Source organism: Pseudoliparis swirei, chromosome 23, assembly GCF_029220125.1.
Source record: "Pseudoliparis swirei isolate HS2019 ecotype Mariana Trench chromosome 23, NWPU_hadal_v1, whole genome shotgun sequence".
NCBI classification, from domain to species: domain Eukaryota; kingdom Metazoa; phylum Chordata; class Actinopteri; order Perciformes; family Liparidae; genus Pseudoliparis; species Pseudoliparis swirei.
The window spans coordinates 16,437,687-16,462,151 of NC_079410.1; the positions used below are offsets into that span (position 1 = coordinate 16,437,687).

A 24,465-nucleotide genomic window follows, 5' to 3' on the forward strand; every position below is an offset into this window, starting at 1 on the left:
AACAACTCCTTAATCCAGTCCCATAGTAAACAAGCAGGGCGCTGTGGGTCCAAAATCAAGCAGTCGAAAACATCCAGACCGCCAGAATCTGTTCCCTGTCAGTCTGAAACAAAAACCCGGACTCCCTCCCGAGCTGGTCGCCAGTCAGCGGACAGAGTTCAGCGTGGGTGCTCTGGCGAGTGTGTGTGTGTGTGTGTGTGTGTGAACGTCAATCTAAGTGCACATTCGTGTGTGCACCGCGTCCTGCGAACCCAAACAGAACTGGCAGTGTGTTTTTGTTTCTTTCCATGATCGTATACTCACCGCATTGAAATGAAACCTCTTTTTTTTTGAAGGATGAACTTAGCAACGTCCCCTTTGCTTCTGGCCTCCTTCACGCGGCGTTGGAGTTGAGAAGTTCCCTCCGAGCTGAGCGGGCCTATTGTGCGGCGCGTTGAGTGCGATGTGTGTGCCGGCGGGCGCCCCGAAGTTGAGGGAAGATGCAGAGCCGCCGCAGACGGAGGAAAACAGGCCGCGGCATCAGGTCGCGCTGCTCTTTGTTGAGAACGCTTTTGTTGTTTTCTTCGTCCGTTTCCAGGGACAGAATAAATAGCTGCGCTTAACCAAAGGCATTCGCCTCCCTCGCCGTATGAACGCACCACCATGAGAAACACATTACCGGCGGTTTCCAGTGTTTGTGGAAATGCTCTCCCCCTCCCTTTCTGTTTTTTTTTCTTCCAAGCATTGCTTGGACACGTGAAAGAAGATAAATCTCCATTGTTTGTCCCGGTCAACATGTAGTTGACTTTTGGCCACGGCCTCGGGTCCGTCACGGTTAGTCGTACCATCGCCGTAGCAACGTGGGGCTCGGAGACAGAATCCCAGCTGTGAGGATCCATTTCCACCAGCCGCCGATATCCATCGGCACCGAGAGGCCGAAGCTCTTTGCGCTTATTGCTCGGCTCCATGTGGATCTCAAAGGTCTTCAAGGTCAACGCTGGAATGGAGCAGGAGTGAACTGATGTGGAGCGAGGGACGGAGAGGAAATGCCAACTGAGCAGGAACCCCAAAAAGATGAAATAAAAATGGTTTTATTGGCGGTGCGTAGTGCCATCGAGATCTGGCTGCAATGAAAAAGCGAGCCATTACACAAATGTGTAATGGGTTGGACTGAAGTGAGACTAAAGGTGTGAATGATAAATACTGTGTGCTGAAATAACAGGCGACCCAGATGGGGGGGGGGGGGGGGGGCATTTCTGACCCCAGTGGACAAAAGGTGTAGTCAATGTGGAGGACTTTACGTTGATCAAATAACAAGGGAGAGGAAAGACGGATGGGTTCCAGCTCACGCGTCACGGACGGCTCGGACTATTTGTCCTTTGTCATAAATGTGCGTGTTCCCTCCGTCCACTCAGACGTATCGCAAATAAATATTTGACGAAGAAAAAGTGTTTTCCATAAACAAACGTTTGATGACGGTCACAGGACCGTTTCCCGTGGCACGTAGATGGGAAAAGCCGCAGAGGAAAATGTCCCGCTGCTGTCAAACAAGCTTGGGTTATGTAACTGATGCTTCTGACCAACACCGCGTGGACTGCAGCCCGTCCAGCTTCCCAAGAGGTGGACATTTCAAAATCCCAGCTCTGGATTTTCACAAACCTCCGGGGATGAATGCGTCGCGGCCCGGAGGCGCTGACGGACCGGCCGGCGGTCGGCGAGCAGGAGATGAAACAGCCCAGCAGACTTAAGACGTCCAGGTTGTCTATAAAGTGCACGGAGATGTTATCAGCTTGGACTGTTGTGACAGCCTCAAGGGAGACTAATGGACTTCACCAAGTCATGCGCCTCACCGGGTGTTTAAGAGCAGGACCGGTTGCCCGATAACCCTCAGAAACCATTAAGCAGCCCCTCAGCTCCCAATCCGCGGAGATGGTGGACAGCAGGTTATCTGGATGTCACGGTCAGCCTTCTGACGACTCGTATTTATTTGGATGTGTAGGAGGCAAACCGCTCCACATCTGGCTCAGATCGTCCTCTAATGGTCACCTTCAAGATCAAAGTCGCATCGACAGACCCTGAGAGTCCTTCTGAGAAACAGGCACTCGATATCAACACTTCAATAACCTGGTGTGTATCTGTGTGTGTGTGTGTGTGTGTGTGTGTTGGGAAACAATACCACCTCCCTCTGAGAAAACAAAGTCCATAAGAAAGGGAAGAGAGGCATAAAGGACGAGGTCTGAAAAAAGGAAGGAGGCCAGTTGTGGACATTTCTGGCATTCCGCAGCAGCAGCGGCAGGATTTTGGTCCGAGAGCCACCTTCTCCTCATCGACCGGGCTCGGAGAGGAAGAGCACATTAAAGCAAGAATTCAGGGTATTGGCGGGCGGGGATATTGTGTTACCTGACACGAGTAAACAAGAAAGAGACTTGACGACAGCGGAAAGCTCGACTCGTGTGTTCCTCTTCTCAGGATGCTGGCGTTTCCTGTTCAGAGGCTCTGCTGGATATTTATGGAGGACTTGTCCTTGAGAAGGACTTTTATTTTCTTTATGAGGCTCTGTTTCTCTGAGGGGAAAAGCAGATGCCTCACACGTCATCTGGTCCACACCGGGCTTTTTGTATGAGATCTGCTCTTTTTAAAAAGATAAGCAGGTGAACTATCAATAATAACAGAAACACTGACGGCAACGTGTCAGCAAAAAAAAGATAATACAAAACAATGTTTGCATCAATATGAAGGGTCACATGATTTCAATTTTCTCTTATGTGGCTTTTTATCATAAAATACTGAAGTTTAACCAAGTAAAGCATCTAAAAACTTAAATGAAGCAATTAAAGCATTGAATATTGATCTTTGGTTGAATTATTTATGCTTCCTTAGATAATTGCAACGTGTGATGGAGGGTTTGAAAAAACACTTTTAAAGATCTAAAAAATGTGGGAACCCCTAAAGAAAACCAGGAAGTACAATTAAAGTACATTCTGTACTGAAATCCATCAGAACTCCACAGATAATTCTGACATGCTAAATAAAAAAGTGTCAGAATTGGCTCCATGAGGACATTTATTTATATCTTTACCATTTGGATTTGTGAAAAAAAGGCACATTTGTATTTGTAATTGTTAAATACATTTCTCTCGGACTTTGCACGAAACTCTGCATTAAAAACATTTTGGCGGGCCATTTCTCATCTCTGTAATTCACTATTTTCTATCCATAAAGCGGCGAAGGATATTGCTGTAACAAGGGCCCAATCTCAATGTCCTCACTCGTACTTTAAGGCTCCCACTACAGGGCCGAGGGTTCAGGGTCGGCCATTAAAGCTGTGACGTGGAGGATCTGTCAGCGTCTAGCGGAGACGTTGCAACCGACCGAAACTTCTTCTTTGTGCCAAGCGTGCAGGAGAAGTACAGCGGCCGGCTCAAAAACACTGAAAATGCCATTTTCTGGTTTTGCATGACAATAAAAATAATCATTGTGATTTGGGAGTGAAAAGTAAAAAAATATTCCATTCATGCAATATCAATACAATGTTGGAATGGGAGTAAATAGCAGGCGAATCGTAAGAAGCCAGGAACACAACAAATGGGAAGTGCAGTTGATTCAGCAAAGCACAAAGAACAAGAGAAAGGAAATAAACAAAAAAGAAAGCACATTAAAGGTGTATAATGTGTAGGATCTGTCAGCGTCTAGCGGAGAGGTTGCAACCAACCAAAACTTCTTCTTTGTGCTAAGCGAGCAGGAGAACAGCGGCCGGCTCAAAAACACTAAAAAAAAGGCTGTGGAAGGCCCTCTCTAGAGCCAGTGTTTGGTTTGTCCCTTCTGGGCTACTGTAGAAACATGGCAGCCAGCTCTGTAAAGAGCATTCTGTCCATATGAAGGTATCAGAGGCTCCTTCTATGCCAACACACACACAACCACACTCGCCAGCAGCTTTGAAACTGTCGTTTGGCAGATTTGATATTTGGAAGGATGAGAGGAAAAGACATCGGAGACATCTGTAAAATGTCATGACAACCCATCAACTGTTGAGATATTTTAATAAATGGTAGACCAATATCATCATCCCTCTAGTTAAAGTATCTGTTGTTTTCTAAATCTAGAATCATTAAGTGTCACTTTTGCTGTCTGGATGCAACTAATTCCTTAAATATAAAATAAAAATGATTGAGGCGAGTAAACTGCTTACATATATTTTATGCTGCACATTTTAAATGTATTTTTGCTCCAATAATCACACACACTCAAGCATCAGAGTTCGATACAAAATGCATCTGTATGTTTATTCACACGTACATTTATTCATCTCAACAAAGCGTCCACGAGGAGAAGTGCAAACCTGCCTGACAACAGGAATAAGTAAAAGTTTATGTACAAAATGAGAAATGATATTATGATGTTAACATTCAAATGTAAAGAAAGACAATTGTACAGATTAATCTTAATACTAACTCACAATATACATTTCAGTACTTTTGAGAAATTCCTACCGATTTCTCTGCTCCCGAGCATTTGAAGGCAAACATCACATATTTATACAAATCTTCATCACAATTTCAGCCCCTCGTTCCAAGATCGATGTTATCGCAACTTTTGAAGAGCCTGAAATATTGTGGCGACCTCGCAGTGAAGTACAGGAAAAATAAAACAACGTGTGCAACTTGTGAAATAGCCAACAAAACAATACAAATGCAAAATTGTAATATTAACACAGAAGTGAGGGTTTAAAAAAGAAAAAGCGTGGCACTTTGTGAATGAAGGTACGCGACAAAAACAGTAGATTGTGGAAAATAGTTTATATGTACAGTACATCGCGTGACAGCTGACTGTGCTCGACTAGCCTTTGGTTTCTTACTCCAACACGTCCAATAACAAAATAAAAAGTGCTTCAAATTGTCCTTAAAAAAAAAAAAAGATTGCTACTATTTCCAAACCCAGGCTTTGATGTGGCTTCGCGTCTCTTTCAGGGGGGGAAGTGACACGACGAACGCACATGAATAAACATAAAACAGTGGAGCGGTCCTTCGCTTTCATTCTCTAGTTAACGACGACCATGTGTTTAAAACCCTTTAAATCCTTCAACAAAACTCATACCAGAAGGCATGTCTGGGTCAGTCGAAGCATAACGTGTTTTGATGAGAGCACACGGTGAGTGAAGTCATCTCCCGAGGCCTCCTCCTCCTCTTCCTCCTCATCCTTGCTGGAGCTCAGTTCAAGAGGCTAATTGGGTAAAAAGAGAAACCAGTGTGCGTGCAGGGGGTGAACGAGCCACAGTGTTAATAAACCGAGCCCCGTCACTTTAAAAAGGCAGCGGCGCAATCCTTTGTCTCCCCCCCCCCCCCCCCCCGCATCTCTATTCCTCTCACAGGCCGGACACTCATGGATCAGCGCAGGGAGAGGCGAGTATGACTCAGAGGCATGAAGGTGACACACGGAGCCCGGCTCACAGACATCACAGCAGTAGAAGCGGCGGCTAACGGGCGTACAGCATCCGTGTCGCGCGGCCCCGAGTCGGAGCGAGGCCGAGAAGCTGCAGCAGCGCCGCCTGGTTTTCAGCGTCCGCTCCGGCGAAAGTCGACTTTTTCTCTCTCTCTCTCTCTCCCTCTCTCTCTCTCCATCTCTCTACCTGCGAAACGGCGTTCAGCAGATCAGCTCCTGCTTTATCTCCGGCCGCTTGGGGAAGAGGGGCTCGCTGAAGGAGAAGGCGTCGCGGCCCGTCTTCAGCCCACCTTGGCCCGGGCACGACCGGTAGGACCCGATCGGGTCCGGCTCGGGGCACGGAGCCGGGCTCTCGGGCTCGGACTCCGACTGGCTCGTCTCCGGCTCGTCGGCGGCGGAGGAGGAGGAGGCCGACCTGGCGTGGAGGTGCGGGTGGGGGTGGGCGAGCGAGTTCAGCCAGGGGTGGTTGAGGCATTCCTCGGCCGTGGCTCTCTTCCTGTGCACACAAACACAAGAACACCGCGGATGAGTTGCAATTTCCCGAAGAGTTTACATAAGCGACGGATTGCCGGGACGCTCCGATTCACTCGATCCGCTCTCTCTCTCGCAGACGTCGGCCATATTCCTTTTTCAACATTCGGCCTGGAAAACCACAAGGAAAAGCTCTTTTTTTGCTCTCACGTTCCCCCCCCCACATCCCGCCTCCATCTCCCACCGATTACTCAAACACTGAGGAATCTTCCACTTTTTCCAACGCCACCCGGTAATCCACTTCAATGGAGACTACGGCTCTGGATGCTGCAGCTACTTTTCATCAACAAATTGTGGCAACAAAAAATAATAAAAGTGTATCGGCTCAGTGTCGCAGCCCTCAATCAGTATTAGGGTTAAAGTATGTTAACACAGCTTCCCTTGACACATCCTCTTAGAAGCTACTCTTTGGTTCACATGTTGACACATCGGTGCAACGTCAAAACTAAGAGACAGCGGCCTAAAAAGTTTTCTTTTTTACGTTTTTTTTAAAAATGCGGTGAGTTTAAGGAAACTACAAAGTGACGCAAATCGAGTTAGCACACACTCATTCCAACGCGGATGTCCGGTGTGAACCCGACTCACATCCTCAGTGACGCCGATGGAAACCGTTCAGCTTCAGCTTCAGCCAGAACACCTGATCGTATCTTGGAGTGGCTCACCTGGGGTTCTTAACCAACAAGGCGCCGATGAAGTCCACAGCCAGGGAGGAGATGCCCTCGAAGGTGTCCTGCGAGTAGTCCACGTTGACCTGGGAGATGTTGAGGAACGTCTCCTGCTTGTCGTCGCCCAGGAAGGGCGACTCGCCCGTCAGCATGACGTAGGTCAGGACCCCGATGCTCCTGGCAGATGGGAAGGGGAGGACGTCAAGAGGCCGTTTGTCATGTCGATGGTGACAGAATCGGCTCCGGGACTCATTTGTCTTCCGCTGTGTCATTAATTTACTGCAATGTCGAAGGAAGCGAAGACGATCTCGTGGTCAAAGGTCTCGGCTTGTTTATTGCACATCAGGGGGGTGATGTCAACGTCTTTAATAAGTCGTTATTCTCGGACGTGAAGCTGACCAGAGGGGTCGACACGAGTGGAAATAGTCGCATTAACCACAGCAGCACACTTACCACATGTCTGTCGCAGTGCTAATGGGTTCATAGTTCAGGATCTCTGGCGCTGCAAGAGAAACACACGACCCCGATTAGTCTCGATAAATGCCACTCGCATACAACATTTTTTTTTTTTTAATCACACAGGGGATTCTGGGTATTTTAAGACTTTGAAAGCAGGACTCACCAACATACTCGGGGGTGCCCAGGATCTCCCTGACCTCTGTGATGTTGTCCATGCGTCGGGACAAGCCAAAGTCCACAATGCGAATGTCCCCCAGAGGCCTGGCGCTGGTCAGCAAGATGTTCTGGGGCTGGAGGGGCGGACGCACACACACACACACACACCAGTTTAGACCGAGGTATGTCACATGATGACGTCTGAGGTCATCAGCTCCATCGCTGCGAATGAGTCAAAGCGGTCGAGTCAACTGGTTCCATGAGGACTTGTTTTATTTGGGCTCGCCAATCAGATTGAGGTAGGAAACCAGTGCCAACCACTGGTATGGCTCCATGGTTTGAGAGAGCACTGGACTGTATACGTGTGACTGTTTTCCAATTCTGGCTTTTTTAAAAAGGAGTCGTATAACATGTAACGAGAAACCAGACACAAGATGCGACGTAGAAAGAAAACCTCAAAGACGGCCGCCTTTAAATAAAACACGACAGCTGCGTCGGGTTTCTTTCCCCGACCGATTCCTCGTGGGAACGGGGTTGCGGTTGCGTAACAGCCATCGTATCTCCTTCAGGCTTCCACCCGGGGGGATGGACTGCCCTATATTGTCACGCAATCTTTCGGTGCGCTCACTTTCAGATCCAGATGCACCACATTGTTCCGATGCAGGAAGGCCACGCCCGCCAGGATCTGCTTGGCCAGCCGGATCACATCGTTCTCCGTGAAGGCCTCGTCGTTGTCGGCTACACATTGGTCGAAGATTTCGCCGCCGGCGGCGCTGGAAGGAAAGCACAGGAAGGGGAAAACTGAGTAAACAAAACAAGGAGAGGATGGGAAGAAAAAAGGAGCTGTGCAGCCACCCAGTGGAGTTTAGTTTGGCTTACTTTCAGTTTGGATGATTCACTCTAACCTGTGAGAATACAATCGCACCTTAAACTGAACACACAAAGCCATTCCCTGAGTCCCAGAAGCTCACAATAGCACAATCCAACTCATCCCATTAGTTTTGATTTACGGTATACAGCTTCTTTGCACTCTCTGATCAGATGTAAAACTACCCGCCGTTGCCCCAGTGCCTGTACTCTGTGCAACTACAATAAAGTCAAAGCTGAATCTAGTACAATTTTAGAAAACAAACCCAAAGTCATTTAGTTTTTTTACGCAACAGCCCATCAGTGTACTTTAACTCGGAGGAGCGAAGTCCGTGCACATCCACGCGCTGCATGAGAGTCCAACGTGAATCAATATCATTTCAGAGTCCCGACATGTACCTTGGCATTAGTAGGAATGTTCCTTTAGATAAGAACGGTCATATCGGGTTACTGCCGATGCAGATAAGACCGACATACTCGAGGTTAACTTACCAAATCAAACCAGCAGAAACAGAAGCAAACGCTGGATAACTGAACACAGCTATGAGAAAGAAATCTTCAGCTTTACGTTAACCACACAGGTCGGTAACTGGATACCGCGTCAGCCTGCATCGCTTAGCGCCGTTCAAAACTAAATTGCATGCGAGGAATTAGCCCTTTCCTTTGTTTGTTGGTGGTGGTGTGCATGTGTGTGTGTGTGGGGGGGGGGGGGGGGGATTCAGTAATTAAACAACCCAATAGTCAACTTCTCACATCGTTGTGGAAGGTATCGTGAGAGTCCTGCCTGGTGTTGTGCAACCAAGTAAAGTGGAGACGTGGTGGATTGACGGCGGGTGCTCCATCAGTCGGATCCATGCCTGAAGCCGACAGCTCACCCACAACAACCAGGACCATGTGTGGAGGATTTAGATGGCACACATGCTTTTTTTTTTTATGACCGGGCCCTGGGCACGACTGTTACATAACCGGCCCCCCTCTCCTACTATCCTCAGCTGGGAAAATAGCACTCGTGTTTTTGGAGGATTTTAAGGATATCCGTCATTAGTCCATATAATCTCCCTTTTTTCAGCTTTTTTGTTGTTGCTCCCAGCACAGATTACTTGACCTGCCACCCCTCCCACTTGTCGCAAAGATGAGAGCAGAGGAGACCGACACGTGTAAATTAAACACAAGCAAGTCTGGTAGTGTTTTCCTTGAGGAGAGGAAATGAGGACATGAAAAAACAATCATGTCTCTAGGCGTCATATTGAACCTTTCAACTCAACGTGGACATTGAACTACCCGTCTGACCAATTCATTGCTTGACATGATAAAGTGTTTTAAGAACTTCGTTGAGCTTTCAACAGGGCGCCCGAGAGGATTTGAAATCTCTATAATGGCCAATTTGTTTAAATTCAACATACTGCACACATTCTGGCCAAGCACTTAGGAATGATCGGATACTTCCCCCGAAGTCGGAACACCGTCTACGCGCTCGCCCCTCCTTCCCAGAGAGTTAATGTACACACTGCTTCATGCAAAGGGAGACGGCCGGCTGCCAACACGAGCGAGGACACGGAGGACATGAACAACCAGATGAAGCATTTCTCTTTCTCAAATTCAAAAACCCTTCTTGGTTGGCGATTTTATTACAGAACACCGTCCTTTCATAAAAAAAGCAGGAAACTAAAGACTGTGCTTTCTGGGTCACGGTGATGAATTCTCCAGAAGAGCATGGCTACTGTGCACAAAATAAATTGCGATGCACCTTCATTTTTCATCAAAGTGACCATCTGTCTAACTAGTCATTACGCTGGGGTTTTCTCGGGTGCTGACGCACACTGGAGCGCCGCTCGATGATTAGAATTCAACTTCGAGCTTCCATTTCTCTGACATTACCAAGGATGTGGTTGTGGCTACAAAAAGAGTGCATGTGTGTGTGTGTGTGTGCATAATAATACTTTATACCCGAGCGGTGGTGTGTGCTACTTTTGGGAGCCTCTGCGTGCTCGTTACATTTGAACCCACGAGAAATGGAAAATGGTTTGCAATTCTTGAAACTCATATTGAGGTCAGACAGTTTGAAGATGCAGCTTTTTTTCTCTCCGGCGGCCGACGGTCTCGCTGTGGAGCGTCGCTGCAGCTTTTTAGGACAAACGCTCAGTGCGATAGAGAAGAGACAGGAAAAAAAGCACGAGTTGACGTTTATAAAAAGGGAGCTCTTTAAAGTTATAAAATATTGTGCATGCGATATGCTCAAAGGAAGCTGTGGCCCAGTGCCGACTGACCCCCTGCTGTGTTTTCACTGCAGGGGTGAACTGTGGTGCTACTTCCCCTTTCACACTTCAGTCAGAGGTCAAACACATCCCTCCCCTCCCCCCCCACAGAGAGGCCTTTGTTCTGAGGAGGAATTCCATGTCTGGGAATGGGATGACTACCGAGGACCGGGGCGAGGGAGGGCTTCCAGCCGGAGCGGCGAGCGGTTCGGGATCGGGGTCAGGGGGACGGGGGTCCAGGCGTGATCGCCCCGCGTCGTCGTCTCCCCGTAATGAGGCGAGCCGGGTAATTAGGAAGCCAAGTGTCCTCTTCAAATCCGAGTTAGAGGGCCGTCATTAGAGCGAGAGCACTCACTGGGTGTGTCATCGTGTCAGTCAACACCCGGCCACAAGGGCCCGGAGCCAGACAGCCGCGCTGACCTTTCCGGATCACCGAACCGTCTCTGAACTTCACCGGCGTGTCGAGTCCAGAGGGCCGAGCAGCGCGTTCTGCACCGGACTCAATTGTATTTCGACGGCGAATTAGTTCTGCCACATTGGTATTTAGCGCGTCGGTTCCCGACAGCCAGTTCGCATATAAAAGAAACCGGGGTGACGACGAGACGAGCGACTCACCACAGAGAGAGAGAGAATTTCCATTCAAGGCCGGAGACATGTCACAGGAGTGAGCGCTATGCATTTCACACACGTGCGTGCGTGGGTTTTGAGTTTTTTTCTCTTTGAGGTGAGAATGTCTTGCAGCTGTGCCCTCAGCAACCAGCACATAACTCAAAAGCGAGAGAGTTTTTTTCTTCTCTTCTCTTTCTCACAGAGCAGAAAGATTGAGATCAAAGCTGTCGATTCTTATGAAAACACCAGAGCGGTGACGAGGCAGGCGGGAAGGTTTCGTCGAATGCCGGTTCAGAAGAGATGAATAAAAATGTTTGGGATTTTTTTTTTCCTGAGAGAAGCGAGTTTGGTGGCCTCAGAAAGTGCTCAGGCATGTTGTTGAAGAGCGGGATGATTAAAAAAAAAAAAAACTTTCATGGCCCCGTCCTGTTTTACGAGGCACGGCTCAAAGTTTAAAAAAGATCATTAAAATCAGCGGCGCAAACTTTGGAGTGACTTGTGCGCGGATCACGTAATGCCTCACCACTCCAGGACGAGGATGATCTCGGCGTTGGTCTCGTAGACCTCGTGCAGCGCCACCACGTACGGGTTGGCCATGGCCGACTCCAGCATGGCGATCTCGTTCAGGATGTCCATGCGGCAGTCCTCGCCCTTCCGCCGCTTTCGGAGGAACTTGGCGGCGCACTGCTTCCCCGTCGCCTTCTCGATGCACTTCTTCACCACCGCAAACTTTCCCCTGGGGAGGGGCGAGAGAGAGAAAGAGTGAGTCAAGAGGCGGAATAAATCGCAACCACTTTACTTTGGCTTTTTCAAATAAATTGGGTTTAGAGATTCTGTTCCCCCCCCACCAAGTAGCCAACGGGACCGCTGGATTAAATTTAGGTTATTGAAACTGCAGCGTATGAAAGGCTAACATTACTGGACATGCTCGTGACAGTTAAACTGCCGTGGGGTGGAACCGAGATTACAGTGCGAGGGACGAGGCGAAGACCCGCCAGGCGGCCACGAGTGCAGCGCTGGAGGCGGGGTTAAAGAGCGGCTCCCAGATAAAACGGTTCACAGGCATCATTTGAAATGGAGCTACGCTGTGGATGGAGACATGAGAGGTTTCAGAGTTTCTCCTCCTCCTCCTCCTCCTCTTCGAGCCTCAGGAGGGTCTGACAGGAGGCAGATAAGGCCGCGATGAGGCTCGGGGTCAAAGCAAAGAGATAAAACTGCCCGCTTGCTGGGCGCGATAGGCGTGCGTGTACATTGATGGATGCGTCGGGGGTGTAGAGGGGTCAGCCGTGGGTGTGGGGCAGGATGTCCGATGTGTGCAGAATTGCCTCGCGCCCACCTCAATCGCCAGCCGTCCCTCCCGGGCTGATAATGAGGCCTTGTCTACTTCCCTTTCTTCACAGCTGACAGCAGCGGGGACAAATGGGATTGTGTTGACACCTCCGCCCAGACCCTCGGCCGGAGCCTGCTACTCCTTTGACAACCTCACAAAAGCTGACCAGTCGGCTGATACAGCAGTCCCCACCCCCCCCCTCAAAGACAAGGACCACCCACCAGACCGCTGCTGGGTCGGTGTGTGTGTGTGTGTGTGTGTGTGTGGGGGGGGGGGGGGTCACTGCTGCTACAGTCAGGCTGGGCAGCAGGCTAAGATGGACACCGGGGACCTCGGCGTCCATGGCCAACGAACATCTCATCGTTTCCTCTGCACGTTACACACACGCTGCCGAGGGCCTCGGAGAAGATGGCTGGAGGGAATCTCAACCGAGTGGCCCGGTTAGCGTGGAGCCGGCCATTTTCCCACACAGCGGGACGCCAAGCCCACTGTGCCGCTGCCGGCTAAAGACGGCAACTGTTCTGGCCAGAGGCCTGGTTGGGTTTTGGCTCCCGCCCCGGCTGCTGTGAGGCCTGTCCCCCCCCCCTCCCCTCCCTCCCTCCCCCACCTCCGTCCCACCGCAGTCTTGCAGAATTTGCGACGACTCATTGTTCGGAGTGAAAAGGCAAAACTCGTCGGAGGCTTTTCCTCCTTAATTAGCCAAGTTCAGAGCAGCTCTCGGTGGGCTGGGAACCACATATGGAGTGAAAAGGAATGACGGCTGGCCACGGAAAAGGAGCAACAGGAGGCCTTTTCAAGAGGTCAGAGGTTACTGAACACGGCCATCTTTCAGCCGGCTACGTTTTCACCCTCTGCCACGTCACTGGGCAGATGCACTGACTCATATCACAGAGCTTTCATGTCACACTCTGCACATCCAGCTTCATTTCTGTGAGCGCATTAAATAACAGTTACAGTAGAACGCCTTGTTCTCAAACGCCCCGTCTGACTCCACGGGGGTTGTCGTCTGGAGAAGTCGGAAACCAGTCTGTCCTCAATCATCATCTTTACTGCGCCACATTCAACCGACTCTGGAGAGGGTGATAATTTGATTGAGAAGTTGGTTTCCTGCGGAGTCTGCGTTTTGTCTCCCTCAGCGGGCCGTTGACTCATGTCTGCAGCGCGGTGGGAAACGACAGCTCTCGTTTGCCGGTTTCACTGACTGACTGACACGCAACATGAGATCCTCTTTCCGCTTTCCAGTTGGCCGCCGCAGTTTCTTTTTGTGTGTTGCACACAGTTCTGCAGGGGACCACAAGTCACAATGCAGAGCTCGACGATGAAGAGGTCTAGGAGACGCGGAGAAACAATTCCAGCTCCGTCACCTCGCCGCTCCAATACGGTCAACACCCCCTCAGAATGTACAGACTGACCTGCCAGCATACATTCCTGCACTTAATGCGATTATGAGAGCTGATCCCAGGATGTTGTTGGGTCGGACTCATGGGAAGAGGAGGATGAAGGGGTGAGGGGAAGAAGAGGGGGCGTTTAGAGGCTGCAGCTTCAAGTCACCCCCCCCCCCCCCCCGTAGGTCCTGGCTGCTGTCCCAGGATGTCCCAGGGTGTCGGACAAGGGAAGCTGGCTACCAACTGACTCTTTATCTAGAGGCTGTCCCACCGCTCAACTTACAGTGAACATTTGAGTTGGAGAGACGAATGCAGAAATTACACAAACCCAATAACTCTGAATGCTTTCTGAGGAAAGTCATTATCGTCTGGCACATCGGGGATTTCCCACTTAAACGCTGCTAGAATGTGCACTTCTGTTACTGGGATCATTGAGTGACCCACAACATGCTGAAGAGAGACACATGCTATATTTCATGTTGAGGGGGAGAACAAAGCTATCGGGTCCAACACAATGTCTGATTTACACTAAGAATGCATACACAATGTCTTGCCACTTTACCCTCATGACCTCTACTGTAATATGCCTCTAAATTGATAGTTCAGCTCATGGCATTTGAGAATGATACTTTTTTCCACCACCACACACTAGAAAACTATAGACTACACAAGTTTCAAAACAACTCAGAGTGAAATGTCATGATGTCCGACAGAAGAAATGGGTCTTCAAACTCGTCTAACAGAACTTCGTTTGGCTCAATTATTGCCCCATTATTATTTAAATCTGAATTGTCCCCAAGTCCAAAACAGTCCACACAAGACGCATTGCCATTGCGCGTGCCAAAGCGCGTCGCCATCCTGCGCTGTTACCCGGGGATGGAATGCGGGATTGGAAATGTCCAACTAACGCACTTCCCATTAAACCCGCACAGGGAGCACATCTAATCTAATAATTACCAGCTTTGCGTAAACGCATTAAAGACAGTGCAGCATATGTTCCAGGAGCGCACGAGCAAAGTCGGCACGCGGATCGGCGTCTCATCAGTGAGTGCTGCATGGGGGACAACACACGCACACACACACACACACACACGCACACACACACACGCTCACCTGCCCAGCTCTCTGCCGACCAGCTCGTACGCGGCTGTGAACGGGTCCACTCGTATCCTCGTGCGGATCTGCGTCAGCATTCCGTTCTTGCTCATCTTCGCTGGATCTGGCATCGAAGTCGCGCTGAATTGATTGGAAACAGTCTTCATCCACCAAATAAATTACACACGACGATGACGGGGTTCCTTCAAGTGAGCACTGTCATGGTACGAGTGGCTTTTGGAGAGCCACCAGCAGCTGTGTCAAACAACCAGGAGAGATAATCCAGTGCGCGCGCGGTTCCCCACCTCCCACCCCTAAAAGAAAAACAAGAGGATGATGCCCTATGGGGAGTGCGGCACAGTCGGTGCGGCAAATTAGTTTGAGTGCCACTACACATTCCTGACAATAAACTGCTCCTCGGGGCCCGGCCCCCCTCGCGCCGACGCCGCGCGGTGGAAAGCCAATGAACGCGCTGGAGAGGAGGTGCGAGTCAGCTGGCAAGTGGTGCGTTCAAGTGACAGGAGCTTAAACGCGCAGGCACACGAACATAAACAAATACTTTTACCATTAGTTTCAGTACAACGGTTCTCGCGTCGACTAAAACTAACACAAACGTGGCAGTCATTGAACATGGCACACGCGCACGCGCACACGCACACACACATTAATCATAAGAATGTCAACATAAAGGAGGTCAACATATTTGTCGGCCTATTCCCATTTATAATGTACTGCACCTTTAGATGTGTGAGCCTTACAGTTATTGTACTTAATAAAGTAGGAAAGTAGTTCACAGCTTATTAATAATTCATACAAATGAACCCCTTTACTGCCTTTACAGTTAACCCCATATTGTACCCACTGACACCCCCTCCCCCCCTCCAATTGTACTCCTAAAAGAAACGCAAAGGCCAAAGAAAAGTCATCATGTTCAAATTCAAACACTGACACAAGCACACATTTCAGGCGTGTTTGTCATCGTTGACGTTGAGTTTCCGTGCCGCTTGTGTCTGGGCTCGGCTGCTCCGCGTGAGACTTCTTCTCACACTCGGGCCCGCTTGCCGGGAAGAGGGTGTGTGAAGCCGCCCCTGGAGGCATGAGAGCGCTGTGGGAGGGTTGTTGATCGTCCCGTTGAGCATGCGTGTCATTAAGGAAGAATTCTAAACATGTCATTAGACAGCTCGTCGGCGTGCGTGGCACTTTGTGACGGTTTGGAAGAGAGAGAGTGTATACGTGGTGGTCATGTGCACGTGACTATGGGGGGGGCGAGATTTATTATCATTTTATTGCATTTCACATTCAATTCAAACAAAGAACTCTCGTCATCACAAGTCCCTCTGTAGCCAGGACAGAGAACATAAAGAGTGAGGAGCGGGGTTTTGGTATTTATGGCCCGCGGAGCTGCAGGTGACCTGGACTCCACGAGAAATGTGTCACCTAAGCTCCAGAGGCTTGCTGATGCTGAAGCGGGTCGAGAGACGAGGCCGACTGAGCGAAATAGAGCGCCGCACACACTGCGGACCGATAAAGGGCCTGGGCCTCTGCCTCGGTTTACGCCCGGCGTGAAGGAGACCATGTGAGACGGCGCGAGGCCTCTGCCTCCTTTGAAAGCACTTGTTGTACCCTGTGGCGACGGGAAAAGAAGTCAGACTCAAGCTGGACATCAGTCGTTTGCCGTCTAGTCTTACAGCGCTCGGTTGTTTTTATTAGAACACACACAATAAGATGACTCCTGTTATAAAAAAAAAAGCTTCGTACAGGGTCAACTCATTGTTTCGGCACTCTTGCCATCTTGGCCACATGCTTTTCCTGAAGGAGGGAGAGACCCACACCACGCCTGTACTCTTCATGTTTCTAAATGAGGACATGAGTGTGTGGGCTGCCTCGAGGGAAGGGAAGGAGTGAAGAACAAGGAGCGATGACAGGTCCCTCTGTACTGCTTTCACGGCCCGTGCTGATCACATTGCGAGTAGCATGTCACATGCCCTACATAGCCGCTATCCACACAGCCGGATTTGTCCAATCTTACCATAGTAAAGCTAATTTTAACAGCGACTGATGCAAAAGAGACCTATTGAGAGGGGGAGGGGGGGGGGGCATTCCTCGGGCCCCTCAGAGTCACGAGGGTCCAGCGGCAAGGTGACATAACCTGTTTCGCCTCCGCAAATTGTTGCCTTAAGTCTCAGCGATCCCACTCCGAGGCCTTGACCCTCTTTCTCTGCCTTCCCATTAAAGCCGGGGTCAGAGTTCAGAGGAGCCACGTTAGTGAGGGAGCTCGACTCGGCCCCCGGAGACCTAATGAAAACACATACCAGCGAATTAGCCTGTCGCAGTTAAGCTAACATAAATATGAGAAGTTCAGCCGTGACCCGGGGAACGCAAACAGTCCGAGACGCCGGGACCAATAGGTCTCGTCGTGACTCGGTCAGGAGAGACAGCTCTCCCTCCAAAAAAGTGTCCCAGATATGGATCTGATTGATGTGAAAGAGGGATTTCGATGGCTTTAACTAGGCTACAGAGGCGTGAGAGTTAATGTCCGGCTGGGTTTTGTATTTATGATTGTGAAGTGCATGAGACGTTCATAAGCCCTCGGTGATAAAGGAGAGGCCAGAATGTACACTATTAAGCTCTCTTACGACTCCCTGAGGTAAAGGTGAGAGACAGACGGTCTTTTGTACACATTTTTCAAGGATATCCTTTCTTTCCTTGTCGCCCTGTGTGAAAAGAGAGAGGGGGGGTCTCATTATGTAAGTGTCTTCCCTGTGACAGTGTGCTGTTAAATGAGGTGCTGGTCCTTTATGAGTCTGCCTGGAGGCCCGTGCAGTTATGTTAAGATGTCCTACTCTGATAACATCCCAGACTGTTCCTTTCTGCTCCGAGGACCACAACGACCTGCTTCCACCCCTCACTGAGAGCACGGAGGAGGTATGATTGAGGAGGCACGCCGTCATCCGGCACCAGCAAGCCACTGACTGATGAGTTGTGTCCCTGTCCGGTGATGTTTTGAGGGGAAACGGCTCTCCCCGACGACATATTTTCGAGTCCCTTTTTCGTTGCCTCCTCTGCCGAGTTTCCCTCGTCTGCAGCGAACAGAGCAACGTTCCTTGAGAATGAAAAAAAGCCACTGTTTAAATTCTCTGTTTATGGTTCTTAGTTGTAAACGATTGTTTATGCAGAAAGAGGATTCCGGGTAATGAACGGGTTGAGACTCAGAAGGCTACTCGGTAATCTCACCTCAGTCGATAAGTGTTCCCTGTCTTCTTTGGTTGTGCAATTTGTAATTAATAAGCAACTGTTGCTTTGGCGAAAGAAGGATCCATGTCTCTGCTGTGGAAGGCCCTAATTTGCTTGCGCAGGTGGCGTGTATGTCACCACTTACGGGGTTAGCGAAGGCTGACAGTCAGCCGAGGTAACGCATGATGTCATGCTTTCATGATCTCCATAAATCATTTGTGTGGTGGCGAGCCCAGGTCACACACCGGTGCGATGTTTAATCTGTTTGCGGTGACCTCAGTGTAAGGCAGCCTGAATGGAACGGCAAAGGTCTGGCATCTCATAAAACTAAACAGCCCAATAGCTCCGCTTGATTTAAACGCTTAACACACCACCCACATCTCCGTGCTTTCTCTCGCCTCCACGCTGCTGCTGCTGCTGGCATCGTCTGCAGACAAAGAAGGACAAACATCTCCTCCGTGGCTGACGGAGGGGCTCCCAAAAAGTCATTCACCTCCGGATGACGTGCAGGGCTGACGCTCGAGCGGTATTTAGGGATAAGTTACCTAATCCTTCTGGCAGCAGAGAAAAACACCAAAGGAGGGATAAAAATAAGACATGAGAATAGGTTTAAGATTTCATTGCCTTGTTTGTAATCTAAAGACAACACTTGGCAAACAGGCCGGGAGAGGGGAAGCGCTGTGAGGCCCCCCTGGAATCCTCAATTTGGATTTCAGTTATCGCTGTATTTTTTGTTGGCTTTAGAGTCAGAGGTTCTGATAGATGATGTTTTAGCTGATGGTTATTTATGATGAATAAAGATAGGATCAAACGAGTGGCATTAGTCATTTTTCTTTCGTAAATTTCATCTTGAGTAACTTAACTGTGGGTCAAATGAAAGAAAAAAAAGAAGCTTAAGTAATGAGAGACCAGATGGCGAGGAGGTAGCCGAGCAGCAACAATGCAAACTGACCAAAGACACGGGGAGCATGTGAAACTAAGGCCCAGTGTCCCCCCTAAGGCCTTAAACCCTGAACCCTCAGGGACTTACCGACGTCATCTGTTCAGCAGTGGAGTGTGAGAGGCTGTGAGGAAACGGTGTAAACACAAATGGGACATTGCTGCAACGTATCGCGTTACCAAGACAACGTTGAATTACACGAAGTACAATTGTGGATGTTCATTCTGATACATAGTCCCTGATTTGAACGTCTTCCAGGCTTTTTCCTCCCTAGATCAATTTACTTGTTTTTGTCAAAAACAGCTTCAATAATAATAATAAATGTTTGATGAGTAAATAAATAAATATTCTCTCATTTCATTTATTTGATGTCCCATCTTTAATCATTGATGTTTCTGAGTACATGTAATATACATCTTTGTTTCCCTTTCTTTTTTTTTACGTCTCCATGCTACTGGTTACCCCAGTGTTTCACGTCACATTGCAATAAATTGTGAGAAAAATCCACATCTAATGCTGATTTATGGAAAGTATTCATAAAGGGCTCAACATGTCTGCCAGAGAGCCCTCAAACACTCAACATCTGACACGGGAGAGAACCAAACCCTCACGGACTTTGTGGGTTGATTGTGATTGGTCCTCCACGCATAGGTGACATCCGGGGCTAACGAGTAACAGGTGAAACTCATCAGGACAATCACACAGGCGGTAAACACACAGGGGAGGCGAGTATTTTAACCAAGAGGACGTGACCTTCAGAGCAGATCACGACAGTGAAGTTGTTTGTTTTAACTCCAAATGTCAATCAAATGTGAGAAGCTGGTTTTGCTCCATTTTTCCTGACCAGAAAACCCAACGGGGGGAAAAAGTGACACGGCGAGTTGGGAGCGCTTGAGTTCAGTGAACCGTGCTGATTGCAGTGGAAATATCGAGTGTGAACTGCACATCGTTCTTATGCCCACAAATATGAAATGTGCTTTTCCTCTACCCCCACCCCTCCGGGTTGTAGCAACCGATTAGTTTTTTAGGGTTGTTGCAGCACAGGAAGAGAGCAGAGAAGAAAGCCGCAGCTCTCAGGTGGAGGCAGCAGCCGAGGAGACGCGTTGCCACATCCTGCCTCGACTTTTGGCAACGTGACCTCCCAGCCCGGAGGAATTCACAACCTCAACAGAGCACACACGCTGTGCATGGGAGGGCAGAGGCACTGTGGGTAATAAGTGCTTATTTTCTAAAGGGAAAAAAAACCCCAACAACAACAACCAAATGAACATGTTCAACACCGCCGGGTGAATTAGTAAAGCTTGTGCAAGTTCCGCTACAGCCGTGCAGCGCTGTGTGTCCACATGGGACTTTAAAAATAAAGTATGATGTCATCTTTTCATCTCCACAAAGTAGAGAATATAGACGCAGCACGCCGTTGAGCTCCGTCTCGATGTCTCCGTCTCGATGACTCCGCGGGCAGGAACTCGCCACGTCACCAGAGCATGTCTAGATTGGCCAAAATAGCTGCATGCAGATTTAGAGACTGCACCACCCTAAATGCCTTTGGGGTGTGGGCATTAACAGATGCAGCCAGGCTTAACCACAGACAGACAGACCAACTTAGAAACTGAAAGGGCTTTCTCAGCTGTTGCCTCCGTCTCCGGTCTCCATCCCTCCCTCACAGCCACATCATTGTCTCATTAATCCGACAGCATGAAGCCTTTCACGGCTCATTCCACTGTACAGGCTTCACGCCGACGCAGCGCCGGCAGCATTCAGATCATATCCGACGGGATTAAACACAACTTTGGAAAGTTTTTTAAAAATCTGACACCGACTTGAACCAGATGGAAAAAGTACCGGCCGATACGGTCGCGCACCCGTGGCCATCCATCAAAAGCTTATCTGTTGGGGTTGGTTGCCAAAACAAATGACTTGTTGTCTCAGTTGGCGCTTGATGACACGGGGAAATAAAGTAGGATAAATAAATAAATAGAAATTGCAGCCTGATGGTAATAAACATGAGTTCCCAGTAATCCCAGATGAAAATGATGGGGTCGGAGGGGGTTGGCTTTTCGCTCCTTTCGGAGATGGTCAGATAAACCAAAACTAGCCCCGGGTGGAAGAATATAACGTGTATGGCACAAATGGGAAGGAGGGTAACAGAAGAAGATGAAATGCCAGTGGGTAGAAGGAGGAGGAGAGAATGAAAAAGAGGAAATGGGGAAGCAGAGAAATCCTTTTGGAATGTCTGACTCAGGAGAGAAATGGAAACCAAAAAATGTGTTTTAATTGGCAGCTGAGGAGGTTGAATGGTATTAAGAAACCGGGCCGTGTTAGTCCGGCAGACGGATACACCAGTGAGAAAAGAACAAATTGAAAAGGGCGAGGTAGACGACAGAAAAACCAGCGCACACAAGAAGAATGCCCGACTCTCATTTGTTGTGGCAGGTTCTCGCCGAGGGAATTTCCTTGTTATCTTTTTAAAAGTGGGTTTGATCCATGAAAGGAAATATTCCCCCGCACAGATATCGGAGAAGGCGCACAGACACACGATACCTCTGGGGAAACAAAATGTTGACAGATTATAAATTAGGTGTGCTCCACCTGAGAGATAAAGTTGAGCTCTTAAACCTGCTCCTTCTGTTCACGCATTAGCATCACACTGGCTCCCACAGCCCAGCGGCTCCAGCAACAGCAGGTAGACGCCGCCGTATGCCATCTGAGGCATGGCGGGGGTCAAAGGTCGGCTCCCCGCTATTGATTACCTGCCTAAGCGTGCCCGCTTCGGTTTGTTTCGCGTCGCCGTGGTGACAGTGCGACGGGCTGCGTTATCAACCCACGCCAGCGTCATCGTCGACCGGCCGCGAGCCCAGGAATACGTACGGTGTTTAATATGGAGCTGTATGAAATCCACCATCAAATAAAAATGACTTTGTGACGTTAATTCATATGAATATTTTTTGAGAAACAATATGTGTGGCTTGAGACCATAGCCAAGTCGATCTTTGAAGAGGCTCCTCGGCCTTTGATCTGTCCCGCCACAAGGCCATCGGGGGGAGCTTTGTGCTTTTGTGGTTTCGGGGAAGGTCTCAACTTAAAATTAGTTTAAAAATCCCAACAGGCTTCATGAAGAAATGCAGAAACAGTCAAGATGTTGTGAGGTCCATGAGCTGAAAGGTCTACATGAGATATCCCGCTGTGAGTTCATCGAGGCTAATGGTACCAGTTCACTTAGTGGCGGAGTGTGCGTCTGCAAGTGTGTGATTTGTGTTTGCCGGTCCCTGTGTATGTTGCCGCTGGTGTTTTGTGTTGGCAGCTTGCTCCGTCACCGCGTGGCCCCTTTGTGACTCGCATGAGAAATGAGCTGAGGGGAGGTTTGGGGTCAAAGGTCACACAAGGGGGGGGGGGGGGATAACCTTCTCTTTTTTGCTGCAACTGTCACACTTCGTGGCCACTCTTTTATTCACGCTGTGAACAGGTGCACCACGTAATAATGCCTTTTTGTCTCCGTGCTTCAGAGAATAGTTTGACATTTGGTTAAAATGCTCTTTTCGGACCAGAGAGTTAGATAAGAAGATTGCTCCACCCTCCCATCTGTCCGCTACAGCCAGAAGCCGATTAGCTTAGCTTAGCACAAACGTTGCACACAGCCTGCCATCTGCTCAGAGGACATAACACTGATAATTGTCATTATTATGAAGTTAGTGCATTTCTTAATTATCTGATATCCTGCTGTTTCCCCTTGTTTCTAGACTGAAGCTGCTCTGGCTCAATAGGATCCCGTTTTTTAAATATGTGTAGGCCTATGTATATAAAAAGGGTTGCGACTGTTGCAGCTTTGCATAGCTGCAGCGATGAATGGTTTCGATGTGAGCCCGGACCAGTATTTAGCATTTTCCGTGTCATTTATTGTCCACGCCCTGCTGTGTAAAGGCCTCCATTGAGCCTCTTATCTGTTTAGAGATCTTAAAGGCGGTTCACCAAAAAAGCGAACAGCACACCGACAATGAATGCGTCGAGTACATTTTCACAGCACATTTGATAGAGCAATATATTATGCATGAGACGTATCTTCTGTTTCATGGTGGTAGAGGAAATGTGAGGCGGTCCCCAAAATCACCCTGTGAATAAAGAATAAGTAGGAATACAAAAAGCCGTGACGTTTTGATGTGCCTGGAGACCAAAGTGCTGATCAGGGGGGGAAACGGTGTCCTGTGTTCTCTTCCCATGAACACAAACAGCCTCAGTAAATCAAGAGGCCACCTCGAGCGCCCCACCATGAAATTAAACGAGGATCCGGCGACTCGTCCGCCGCCATCATTTCAGATTCTGTTCAGTCTTTAGTTCTTTTTGCTTTTAGCCCGCCGAGACCTCCCAAGGAGACACCTAGACTTAAGTGTGCACTCCTGTGTGTGTGTTCCCACTGGCCTGGCACTCGAGGACTCAACGGCTATGACTTATAGCTCACGCTGACACGCAGTTATTCATGCTTCCCTCCAGGCCCTCTTCATCGCAGCCCCCCAGCTCTTCAGCTGATCCCACCACAAATCAGACGAGCCGCCGATGAATCAAACGTTGCTTCGCTCGAATTTTCCGCAGGAGGGAATTAGTTTCGCTGCACTTTTTCACAGAAGTGCCGCGCTCCCGTCTGCTCCCCTGCGATATGGACTGGTGATAACAGAACATGTGTGAGTAAAAATGACTTTATCTTTGGATGATAAAGAGATGGAGGGGGTCTGCGGCTCTCTCCTCAGGCTGAACGGGAACATAATACATCCTCCATAGCCGTGTGTCCACGCTTTGGTGGGACACCCGCCCGACACGGGCCCTCCTCTAAATCTAAACCCTTAAACCCCACTCATGAAGTCAAGGGTTGCCACCATCTGTCGGGTTTTAACTTCTCCTCGATGAATCCCAACTGTTTGTCTGAGAGTCAGATCGGTGGGTGATACGTGTCGGGTTTACGATCCCACGTCTTTGTCTTCGTTGATCGTGTTTATTATAGTCAGGGCTTCTTGTGTGAACACACACTGATGCGATTGGCTCTTTTTAGTCTCTCGTGCGTTGAAGAGCGGCCCTTTGTCACTGTGGGACGAGGTCATTGGCTCGGCCGGCGTGTTTCTCACACCCCTCGCTCCAGCTGGGGGGACAGGAAGCGACTCCGTCGAGATGGCGATGCACGTGGGGACGGCAGGAATGCAGCACCCAGATGCCGGACCTCGAAAGGAATCCCCCCCGGCGGACGCAGAGGCAGGCCGGAGGAATCTGCTGCCACGTCCACGTTAAAACCTCGACGAGACGCAGACGCAGACGCCAGCAATGAAGACGGATGAATCATTTTGAGACTACAGATCTCTTCATTGTCTAAATAAAGACCGGCCTCCGGGCCTTTTCTTTTCACATGAAGAAAAGTGAACAGAAGCCTTACAGACATGTCAGGATGTCACATGCTTTCATTATATCCCCAACAAAAAATGCTGGTCTAAATAAGGCTCTCGTTCATTTGACTCAATTATTTGAGGATTTTTCTCAGCAA

At 49.2% G+C, this 24,465-nt stretch overlaps 1 protein-coding gene across 1 annotated transcript; it reads right to left on the reverse strand.

The window, feature by feature from the left end:
• Positions 1-4,230: 4,230 nt before the first annotated feature.
• On the reverse strand, positions 4,231-15,164 carry stk17al (serine/threonine kinase 17a like). The gene is made up of 7 exons (XM_056406490.1): positions 14,789-15,164; positions 11,484-11,696; positions 7,858-8,002; positions 7,237-7,363; positions 7,068-7,116; positions 6,612-6,791; positions 4,231-5,914 (listed from the first exon to the last, which is right to left on the reverse strand). The coding sequence occupies exons 1-7, from the start codon at positions 14,935-14,937 to the stop codon at positions 5,620-5,622; spliced, it is 1,158 nt and encodes a 385-aa protein (XP_056262465.1). The 5' UTR covers positions 14,938-15,164; the 3' UTR covers positions 4,231-5,619.
• Positions 15,165-24,465: the final 9,301 nt, after the last annotated feature.